The sequence below is a fragment of the Rhinoraja longicauda genome, chromosome 23, assembly GCF_053455715.1.
Source record: "Rhinoraja longicauda isolate Sanriku21f chromosome 23, sRhiLon1.1, whole genome shotgun sequence".
In the NCBI taxonomy this organism is placed as follows: Eukaryota; Metazoa; Chordata; class Chondrichthyes; order Rajiformes; family Arhynchobatidae; genus Rhinoraja; species Rhinoraja longicauda.
The window spans coordinates 36164813-36177066 of record NC_135975.1 but is presented as its reverse complement, the minus strand read 5'-3'; the positions used below and the strand labels follow the sequence as shown (position 1 = coordinate 36177066).

General features: G+C 44.9%; 1 protein-coding gene across 1 annotated transcript in view; it reads right to left on the bottom strand.

The window, feature by feature from the left end:
* The window catches only part of cfap54 (cilia and flagella associated 54), a 300159-nt gene that overhangs the window by 143496 nt on the left and 144409 nt on the right, over positions 1-12254 (bottom strand). Inside the window, exon 36 of the mRNA XM_078420057.1 lies at positions 386-549. Within this exon, the coding sequence (XP_078276183.1) occupies positions 386-549 (164 nt within the window). The remainder of the gene's footprint in view (positions 1-385; positions 550-12254) is intronic.

Here is a 12254-nt window from a genome sequence, read left to right as displayed (position 1 = left end):
TTGCTCAGCAGATAGTGAAGCTGCTGTCTTCAGCTGCAGCAAACCATGGCTAAGTGTGGACATTCTCCCTGTGGCCATGTGTGGTTTCTCCAGTTGCTGCATTGTTCCCTCACATCCCAATGGCATGCAGGTTGGCAGGTTAGTTGGCTATTGTAAATGTCCCTTTGAGTGTTAGGACATTCAAAATGTATTTGATACATATGAGGGAGAGAAAATAGATGATTGGGAAGTAAGAGTGGATATGATATTGATGAAATTGCTACATGACCTAGTTTGGATCCAGAGCTGAATGGTCTCAATGTCAATGATTATATTGGTTGGAAAATAACCTATTGAAGATCACACCTTACTTAAAACAAGATAAACACTTTGTTAATGCAATTACCACTGCTTTTCTGAAGTGCAAGAACGCCTTGCTCAGTTGGTTTATAATAAAATTGGTAGAACTGCTTGACAAGCCTTGGTCCTCTTTAGTGGGTTTGAATTCCTTCAGGTCTTGAGATGGTGAGGGCGCCAGATCATTTTCAGAGCTTTCAGTATCAACACCCACTACATAATTAACACATTACACAACAAATGATTAGGCTTGGTCTTAAAATTCATAAATCAACTTTTCAAAATAAATATATTCCTAAAACTAATCAGATGAGTTTCAACGATATTATTCATCTCTAAATTTAGCATTAGGTTTCCTACACTGGGCATATTAGTTCATTTGCTTCCATATCAGTTCATAAGGTGCCCAACACAGGTGACTACTTGAGTGCTAGCCACAGAAGCAGATCTACAAACTCAAACTCATATAAACTCTGTACGAGCATTTGAGATGTTTCTGGAGGAAAGCCAGACTTGCTAAATAATGTGAACCTTGAAGATGAATAATATATATAAAAAATATATATTTGATCAGTAGGAACAAAATGCCTGCCCAATGCCAGCCTGATCCAGCTGATAATGATAGAAATCCACAGCAGGTTAAGCAGCATCTGCAGAAAGTGAAACATAGAAACATTTCAGGTCACTACTTCTCCATTCACATTAATGGTCAACTCCCTCCCTGGGCATTACCTGCCTCAGTGATTATTTACAACATTCATAGAAGTTTGGATCAGGCAGGTTTTATTCCTGCAGTGGGGAATCAGATGCCCCAATGGAGTGTACATTTCTTGTGCTGGAAATCCAGCATTTCATTTTGCCCTTCATGGGAAACCAGTGAGGAGGTAGCATTGTATGGAAAGAGCCCACATCATTCCCAGTTAGCTGTGGCTTCATTGGTTTACCAGCCAGAAATAATTATTGACTAATATGTCTCCACACAATGGAATGTGCAAACTTAATTTCTACTGTACAACACCCTTTTTAATTGGTACATTTTGCAGCACAGGAACACGGACTCGGCCCACAAAGTTAGAGCCAAACATGATGCCTAACTGAACTGATCTCATCTGCCTGTACATGATCTGTATCCTTCTATTCCCTGCACTTCCACATGCATATCCACAAGCCCCAAACTCCACTATCATACCTGCCTCCTCCACCACAACCCTTGGGAATGTGTTCCAGCCACCCACCACCCTCTGTGTAAAAAAACCTGCCCCACACATCTCCATCAAACTTTCCCCCTCTCACCTTATAGCAACGCCCTCTCGTCTGAGACATTTCCACCCTGGGAAAAAGGTTCCGACTGTCTACCCTATCTATGCCTCTCATCATTTTACATACTTCTGTCAAGAGTCCTGCTGATGTTCCGGAGAAAACAGTCCAAGTATATCCAAAATGTGCAGAAAGGAACTGGAGAGGCTGGTATTTACCGAAGATAGACACAAAGTGCTGGAGTAACTCAGCAGCTCAGGCAACATCTCCGGAAAAAATGAATGGGCGATGTTTCCTACATCACCTATCATTTTTCTCCGAGATGCTGCCTGACATGCTGAGTTACTCCAGCACTTTGTATCTATCCAACCTCTCGGGGCGGCACAGTGATGCAACGCTACAGCTGCTGCCTTAGAGTTCCAGAGACCCGGGTTCCATACTGGCTACTGGTGCTCATCTGTACGGAGTTTGTTCGTTCTCCCCGTGACCTGCGGGAATTTTCTCCGTGACCTCCGGTTTCCTCCCACACTCCAAAGACTTACAGGTTTGTAGGTTAATTGGCTTGGTATAATTGTAAATTGTCCCTAGTGTGTGTAGGATAATGTAAGTGTGCGGGGATTGCTGGTCGGTGCAGACTCCGTGGGCCGAAGGGCCTGTTTCCACTCTGTATCACCAAACCAAACTAAACAAAACTAAACTCTCCCTGTAGCTGAGGCCCTCTAATCCAGACAGCAACCTGGGAATCCCCCGCTGCATACTCTCCAAACAAAAACATCTTTCCTGGAATGGGGCGACCAAAACTGCACACAACGTTCCAAATGTTACCTAACCAAAGTCCTGTAGAGCTGCATCATGACTTCCTGACAATTATACTCAATGGCCCAAGCAATGAAGCCAAGCATACTATGTGCTGTCTGAACCATCCTCTCTACTTGTGCTGCTACCTTCAGTGAGCTATGAGCTTGAACTCCAAGATGTCTCTGCACATCAATGCTGTTAAGGGTCTTGCCATTAACTGCATACTATTCCCTTACATTCAACCTTCCAAACTGCAACACCTCACATTTGCTTGGATTAAACTCCATCTGCCATTTCCCATCCCATTCTGCAGCTGATCGAAATTCCACTGTATCTTCTGACAGCCTTCCTCACTGTTGGCAACTTCTCCAATGTTGTGTCGTCAGCAAACTTACTCCGCAACCCATCTACATCCAAGTCATTCACACCTATCCATCAACCTCCATCAAAATATCTCTATTTCTTTTTTCTCTCTCGCATTCTCTCTCTCTCGCTATCTCTTTACATATATATAGACAGAGACATAGAAAATAGGTGCAGGAGGAGGCCATTTGGCCCTTCGAGCCAGCACAGCCATGCAATGTGATCATGGCTGATCATCTACAATCAGTAACCTGTGCTTGCCTTCTCCCCATATCCCTTGATTCCACTAGCCGATAGACCTCTATCTAACTGTCTTTTAAATTCATCCGGTCAATTGGCTTCCACTGCCTTCTGTTGCAGAGAATTCCACAAATTCACGACTCTCTGGGTGAAAAAGTTTCTTCTCACCTCAGTTTTAAATAGCCTCCCCTTTATTCTTAGACTATGTCCCCTGGTTGTGGACTCCCCCAACATTGGGAACATTTTTCCTGCATCTAACTTGCCTAGTCCTTTTATAATAACATATAACATATATAACATATAACAACTACAGCATGGAAACAGGCCTGTCCGGCCCTACCAGTCCACGCCGACCATTCTCCCTGACCTAGTCTCATCTACCTGCACTCAGACCATAACCCTCCAATCCCCTCCTATCCATATACCTATCCAATTTACTCTTAAATAATAAAATCGAGCCAGCCTCCACCACTTCCAACGGAAGCCCATTCCATACAGCCACAACCCTCTGAGTAAAGAAGTTCCCCCTCATGTTACCCCTAAACCTTTGTCCCTCAATTCTGAAGCTATGTCCCCTTGTTGGAATCTTCCCCACTCTCAAAGGGAAAAGCCTACCCACGTCAACTCTGTCCGTCCCTCTCAAAATTTTAAAAACCTCTATCAAGTCCCCCCTCAACCTTCTACGCTCCAAAGAATAAAGACCCAACCTGTTCAACCTCTCTCTGTAGCCTAAGTGCTGAAACCCAGGCAACATTCTAGTAAATCTCCTCTGTACCCTCTCCATTTTGTCGACATCCTTCCTATAATTTGGCGACCAGAACTGCACACCATACTCCAGATTCGGCCTCACCAATGCCCTGTACAATTTCAACATTACATCCCAACTTCTATACTCGATGCTCTGATTTATAAAGGCAAGCATACCAAACGCCTTCTTCACCACCCTATCCACATGAGATTCCACCTTCAGGGAACAATGCACAGTTATTCCCAGATCCCTCTGTTCCACTGCATTCCTCAATTCCCTACCATTTACCCTGTACGTCCTATTTTGATTTGTCCTACCAAAATGCAGCACCTCACACTTATCAGCATTAAACTCCATCTGCCATCTTTCAGCCCACCCTTCCAAAAGGCCCAAGTCTCTCTGTAGACTTTGAAAATCTACCTCACTATCAACTACTCCACCTATCTTAGTATCATCTGCATATTTACTAATCCAATTTGCCACACCATCATCCAGATCATTAATGTAAATGACAAACAACAGTGGACCCAACACAGATCCTTGGGGCACTCCACTAGACACTGGCCTCCAACCTGACATACAATTGTCAACCGTTACCCTCTGGTATCTCCCATTCAGCCATTGTTGAATCCATCTTGTAACCTCACTATTAATACCCAACGATTTAACCTTCTTAATCAACCTTCCATGTGGAACCTTGTCAAATGCCTTACTGAAGTCCATATAGACAACATCCACAGCCTTGCCCTTATCAATTTCCCTGGTAACCTCTTCAAAAAATTCAAGAAGATTAGTCAAACATGACCTTCCAGGCACAAATCCATGTTGACTGTTTCTAATCAGGCCTTGATTATCCAAATAATTATATATATTGTCCCTAAGTATCTTTTCCATTAATTTTCCCACCACAGACGTCAAACTAATAGGTCTATAATTGCTAGGTTTACTTTTAGAACCTTTTTTAAACAAAGGCACAACATGCGCAATGCGCCAATCTTCCGGCACCATCCCTGTTTCTAATGACGTTTGAAATATTTCCGTCATAGCCCCTGCTATTTCTGCACTAACTTCCCTCAATGTCCTAGGGAATATCCTATCAGGACCTGGAGACTTATCCACTTTTATATTCTTCAAAAGTGTCCGTACCTCCTCTTCTTTAATCCTCCTAATTTCCATCACTACTCTACTTGTTTCGCTTACCTCACATAATTCAATATCCTTCTCCTCGGTAAATACCGAAGAAAAGAAATTGTTTAATATCTCCCCCATTTCTTCCGGCTCAGCACATAGCTGTCCACTCTGACTCTCTAATGGACCAATTTTATCCCTCACTATCCTTTTGCTATTGACATATCTGTAGAACCCCTTGGGGTTTACTTTTACATTACTTGCCAAAGCAGCCTCATATCTTTTTTTCGCTTTTCTAATTTCCTTTTTAAGATTCCTTTTACATTCTTTATATTCCTCAAGAACCTCATTTACTCCCTGCCGCTTATATTTATTGTATATCTCCCTCTTTTTCCGAACCAAGTGTCCAATTTCCCTGGAAAACCACGGCTCTTTCAAATTATTATTCTTTCCTTTCCACCGAACAGGGACATAAAGACTCTGTACTCTCAAAATTTCACCTTTAAATATCCTCCATTTCTCTATTATATCCTTTTCATAAAACAACAATTTCCATTTCACTCCTTTTAAATCCTTTCTCATCTCCTCAAAATTAGCCTTTCTCCAATCCAAAATCTCAACCCTTGGTCCAGATTTGACCTTCTCCATAATGATATTGAAACTAATGGCATTATGATCACTAGACCCAAAGTGCTCCTCAACACATACCTCCGTCACCTGACCCATCTCATTTCCTAACAGGAGGTCCAACACTGCCCCTTCTCTGGTAGGCACCTCTACGTATTGCTGCAAAAAACTATCCTGCACACATTTTACAAACTCCAAACCATCCAGCCCTTTAACAGAATGTGATTCCCAGTCTATATACGGAAAATTGAAATCACCCACAATCACCACTCTGTGCTTACTACTAATATCTGCTATCTCCTTACATATTTGCTCTTCCAATTCTCGTTCCCTATTTGGCGGTCTATAATACACCCCTATAAGTGTTGCTAAACCTTTCTCATTTCTGAGTTCCACCCAAACAGCCTCCTTAATCGAGCCTTCTAGTCTGTCCTGCCAAAGCACTGCTGTGATATCCTCCCTGACAAGCAATGCAACACCCCCACCTCTTGCCCCTCCGATTCTATCACATCTGAAACAATGAAATCCTGGAATATTTAATTGCCAATCGCAACCCTCCTGCAACCATGTTTCACTGATCGCCACAACATCATACTTCCAGATGTCAATCCAGGCTCTAAGCTCATCCACCTTTCTTACAATGCTCCTAGCATTAAAATATACACATTTAAGGGACCCATCATTTCTTATTCTCAGTTTATTTCTTTTCCCTTCTTTCTCTCCTACATATTGGGTCTGAGTGTTTCCCTTTTCTGCCTCCTGCCTCACACACTGCCTATTAGCTATCTGTGTTTGAGTCCCTCCCCCCAACCGTACTAGTTTAAAGTCTCCGCAGTTATTTTAGCAAATCTCCCCGCCAGGATATTGGTTCCCCTCGGGTTCAGATGCAACCCGTCCTTTTTGAACAGGTCATACTTCCCCCAGAAGAAGTCCCAATGATCCAGAAACTTGAAACCCTGCTCCCTGCACCAGTTCCTCAGCCATGTATTTATCCTCCACCTCACTCCATTCCTATTCTCACAATCGCGTGGCACAGGCAGTAAGCCTGAGATTATTACTTTGGAAGTCCTTTTTTTTAACTCTCTTCCTAGCCCCCTGAATTCTCCTTTCAGGACCTCTTCCCTTATCCTACCTATATTGTTGGTACCTATATGTACCACGACCTCTGGCTCCTCTCCCTCCCCTTTCAGGATATCCTGGACACGCTCAGACACATCCCGGACACCGGCACCAGGGAGGCAAACCACCATCCGGGTCTCCCGACTGCGTCCACAGAAACGCCTATCTGACCCCCTCACTATAGAGTCCCCTATTACTACTGCTCTCCTCTTCCTTTCCCTACCCTTCTGAGCAACAGGGCCGGACTCCTTGCCAGAGGCCCGGGCACCGTCGTTGCCCTCAGGTAGGCTGTCCCCCCCAACAGTACTTAAACAGGAGTACTTATTTCCAAGGGGTACAGCCACCGGGGTACTCCCTAGTCCCTGCCTCTGTTCCTTGCCCCCCCTAACAGTGACCCACTTGTCTACCTCCCGTGGTCTAGGAGTGACCACCTCCCTGTAACTCCTATCTATAACCTCCTCACTCTCCCTGATCAGACGGAGGTCATCAATCTGCCGCTCCAGGTTCCTAATACGGTCCCTTAGGAACCCCATCTCGTCACACCTGGCGCAGATGTGGATGTCTGGAAGACTATCAGACTCCCAGATTCCCCACATCCGACACCCAGAACAAAAAACTGCCCTGGCAGTCATACTCTCCAAACAAAGCCCCACACTCAGTTACTAAACCTACCGCCCGGCCGCTACTCCAACCGCTCCAACCGCCCACCCAAAAGAACTGAGTGATCTCCTGGGAGAGGCGAAAAACCGGATAAAAAACCCAGGCCAATTTGGGGAAAAATCCGGGAAATTCCTCTCCGACCCCAAGCTAGGCGATCGAAACTAGTCCGGGAGATCACACAGGTCTTACTCCTTACTATCCCCACACAATCCCCACACACTACTTCCCAAGCAACACAGCTTGGTGCTGCTTGCTGCTGCTGCTGCTGCTGCTGCTGCTGCTGCTGCTGCTGATTGCTGCTGCTGCTGCTGATTGCTGCTGCTGCTGCTGATTGCTGCTGCTGCTGCTACTGCTGATTGCTGCTGCTGCTACTGCTGATTGCTGCTGCTGCTACTGCTGATTGCTGCTGCTGCTACTGCTGATTGCTGCTGCTGCTACTGCTGATTGCTGCTGCTACTGCTGATTGCTGCTGCTACTGCTGATTGCTGCTGCTACTGCTGATTGCTGCTGCTACTGCTGATTGCTGCTGCTACTGCTGATTGCTGCTGCTACTGCTGATTGCTGCTGCTACTGCTGATTGCTGCTGCTACTGCTGATTGCTGCTGCGACTGCTGATTGCTGCTGCTACTGCTGATTGCTGCTGATTGCTGCTGCTACTGCTGATTGCTGCTGCTACTGCTGATTGCTGCTGCTACTGCTGATTGCTGCTGCTACTGCTGATTGCTGCTGCTACTGCTGATTGGAGACATATAATTTTATATGTCTCCATAAGATCCCCTCTCATCCTTCTAAACTCCAGTGAATACAAGCCTAGTCTTTCCAATTTTTCCTCATATGACAGTCCCGCCATCCCAGGGATTAACCTTGTGAACCTACGCTGCACTGCCTCAATAGCAAGGACGTCCTTCCTCAAATTAGGAGACCAAAACTGCACACAATACTCCAGATGTGGCCTCACCAGGGCCATAAACAACTGCAGAAGGACTTCTTTGCTCCTATACTCAAATCCTCTCGTTATGAAAGCCAACATGCCATTAGGTTTCTTCACTGCCTGCTGCACCTTCACGCTTACTTTCAGTGACTGGTGTACAAGGACACCTAAATCTCATTGCACTTTCCCTTTACATAATCTGACACCATTGAGATAATAATCTGCCTCCTTATTTTTGCCACCAAAGTGGATAACCTCACATTTATCTACATTAAACTGCATGTCATGCATCTGCACACTCACACAACCTGTCCAAGTCACCCTGCAACCTCCTAACATCCTCTTTGCAGTTCACACTGCCACCCAGCTTTGTGTCATCTGCAAACTTGCTAGTGTTACTTCTAATTCCATCATCCAAATCATTAATTTATATTATAAATACTTGTGGCCCCAGCACCCAGCCTTGCGGCACTCCACTCTCCACTGCCTGCCATTCCGAAAAGGACCCCTTTAATCCTACTCTTTGCTTCCTGTCTTCCAACCAGTTCTCTATCCATGTCAATATCTTACCCCCAATACTATGTGCTCCAATTTTGCTCACCAACCTCCCATGTGGGACCTTATCAAAGGCTTTCTGAAAGTCTAGATACGCGACATCCACTGGCCTTCCTTCATCCATTTTACTTGTCACATCCTCAAAAAATTCCAGAAGATTAGTCAAGCAGAATTTCCCCTTCATAAATCCCTGCTGACTTGGACCAATCCTGTTACGCTATCCAAATGCGCCGTTATTACCTCTTTAATAATTGTGTCCAGCATCTTCCCCACCACTGATGTCAGGCTAACTGGTCTGTAATTCCCCGTTTTCTCTCTCGTTCCTTTCTTGAAAAGTGGGATAACATTAGCTACCCTCCAATCCACAGGAACTGATCCTGAAACTATTGAACATTGGAAAATGATCACCTATTCATCCACGATTTCTTGAGCCACCTCCTTGAGTACCCTGGGATGCAGACCATCAAGCCCTGGGGGTTTATCGGCTTTCAGTCCCATCGGTCTACCCAATACTATTTCTCGCCGAATGAAAATTTCTTTCAGTTCCTCTGTCTCCCTTGATCCTCTGTCCACTAGTACATCTGGGAGATTTTTTTGTGTCTTCCTTAGTGAAGACATGACTGAAGACCTTCCTTAGTGAAGACCTGTTCAACTCTTCTGCCATTTCCTTTTGTTACCCATAATAATTTCACCCGTTTCTGCCTTCAAGGGACCCACATTTGTCTTTGCTAATCTTTTTCTCTTAACAAGCTTTTACTGTTCTTCTTTATATTCTTGGCCAGCTTCGCTTTGTACCTCATCTTTTCAGCCCTTATTGCCCTTTTTGCTATCTTCTGTTGTCCTTTGAACGTTTCCCAATCCTCTGGCTTCCGGCTACTCTTTGCTGTGTTATACATCTTTTCTTTCAGTTTTATTCCATCCCTAACTTCCCTTGTCAGCCACAGTTGCCCCTTACTTCCCTTTTAGAATCTTTCTTCCTTTTTGGAATGAAATGATCCTGCATCTTCGGGATTATGCCCAGAAATTCCTGCCATTGCTGTTCCACCGTCATTCCTGCTAGGATCCCTTTCCAGTCGATCTTGGCCAGCTCCTCTCTCATGCCGTCATAGTCCCCTTTGTTCAACTGACATTCCTGGTTTAGCCTTCTCCCTCTCAATTGCAGATTAAAACTAATCATATTATGGTCTCTACCTCCAAGCAGTTCCTTTACCTTGAGTTCCCTTATTAAATCTGGTTCATTGGACAACACTAAATCCAGAATTGCCTTCTCTCTGGTAGGCTCCAGTACAAGCTGCTCTAAGAATCCATCTCAGACTCTAAAACCTCCCTTTCTTGGGGTCCAGAATCAATCTGATTTTCCCAGTCTACCTGCATATTGAAATCCCCCATCACCACAGTGGCATTACCTGCTGCAATTTACACTCTATATCCAGGCTACTGTTTTGGGGGTCTGTAGATAACTCCCATCAGTGCCTTCTTACCTTTACAATTCCTCAACTCTATCCACAGTGACTCTACATCGTCAGTCCCAATGTCACCCCTCGTAAGGGACTGAATTCCATCCCTCACCAACAGAGCTACCCCACCTCCTCTGCCCACCTGCCTGTCCTTTCTGTAGGACGTATAGCCCTGAATATTCAGTTCCCAGTCCTGATCCTTCTGCAGCCACGTCTCTGTAATCCCCACAATGTCATACGTCCCAATCTCTAACTGAGTCTCAAGCTCATCCACTTTACTTCTTGTACTTCACGCATTCATATATAGTACTTTTAATCCTTTGCTCATCTCAGCTTCCACATCGATTCCTGTTACACTTGGCCATCCTGTCCTATTGCTTTGTGAGCTTTCTGTTCCGTTAATTCTGGGGTTTTTCTTAATTATTCCTATAATCTCTTTCCCTTTAACTCCATCCTTGTCTCTCCCATTTGAACCCCTCCCCCCCACTATTTAGTTTTAAACCACTCGTGTAGCAGTGACAAACCTGCCTGCCAGAATGTTGGTCCCCCGCCTGTTGAGGTGCAACCCGTCCCTTTTATACAATCCACCCTTACCCCAAAACAGAATCCAATTCCCTGTCCCCTGCACCAGCTACTTAGCCACACATTCAGGTCCCGTATCTCCCTGCTCCTGCCCTCACCAGCACGAGGAACTGGAAGCAAACCAGAGATAACCACCCTTTTCAGCCTTCTTCGGCGCTATCTAAAGTCACGCTGCAGAATCTCTTCTCTACATATATATCTCTACATTATACATCCAAATCATTCATATCGACATGCACCATATGAGAAGGAGAGGGGGGGGAGGGGGAGGGGGAGAGGGAGGGGGAGAGGGAGAGGGAGAGGGAGAGGGAGAGGGAGAGGGAGAGGGAGAGGGAGAGGGGGAGGGAGAGGGAGAGGGAGAGGGAGAGGGAGAGGGAAAGGGAGAGGGAGAGGGAGAGGGAGAGGGAGAGAAAACAGATATACAGTGCCATCCATAAGGTTCGGGAAAACGACCCATTATTTATTTATTTGTCTCTGTACGCCACAATTTGAGATTTGCAATAGAAAAAAATCACATGTGGTCCAAGTGCACATGGTCAGATTTTAATAAAGGCCATTTTTATACATTTTGGTTTCACCATGTAGAAATTACAGCAGTGTTTATACATAGTCCCCCCATTTCAGGGCAGCATAATGTTTGGGACACAGCAATGTCATGTAAATGGAAGTAGTCATGTTTAGTATTTTGTTGCATATCCTTTGTATGCAATGACTGCTTGAAGTCTGCGATTCATGGACATCACCAGTTGTTGGGTGTCTTCTCTGGTGAGCTCTGCCAGGCCTGTATTGCAGCCATCTTTAGCCTATGCTTGTTTGGGGGCTAGTACCCTCTAGTTTTCTCTTCAGCATATAATAGGCATGCTCAATTGGGTTCAGATCCGGTGATTGACATGACCACTCAAGAATTGACCATTTTATAGCTGTGAAAAACTCCCTTGTTGCATTAGCAGTATGTTTGGGATCATTGTCTAGCTGTAGAATGAACCGCCGGCCAATGAGTTTTGAGGCATTTGTTTTGAATTTGAGCAGATAGGATGTGTCTATACACTTCAGAATTCATTATGCTACTACCATCAGCAGTTGTGTCATCAATAAAGATAAGTGAGCCAGTACCTTCAGCAGCCATACATGCCCAGGCCATAACACCCCCACCACCGTGTTTCACAGATGAGATGGTATGCTTTGGATCTTGGGCAGTTCCTTCTCTCCTCCATACTTTGCTCTTGTCATCACTCTGATACAAGTTCATTTTTGTCTCATCTGTCCAGAAGACCTTTTTCCAGAACTATGGTTGCTCTTTTAAGTACATCTTGGCAAACTGTAACCTGGCCATTCTATTTTTGCGGCTAACCAGTGGTTTGCATCTTGCAGCATAGCCTATGTATTTCTGTTGCAGTGTCGCCTATGTATTTCTGCGGACAGTGGTCATTGACAAATCCACACCTGACTCTTG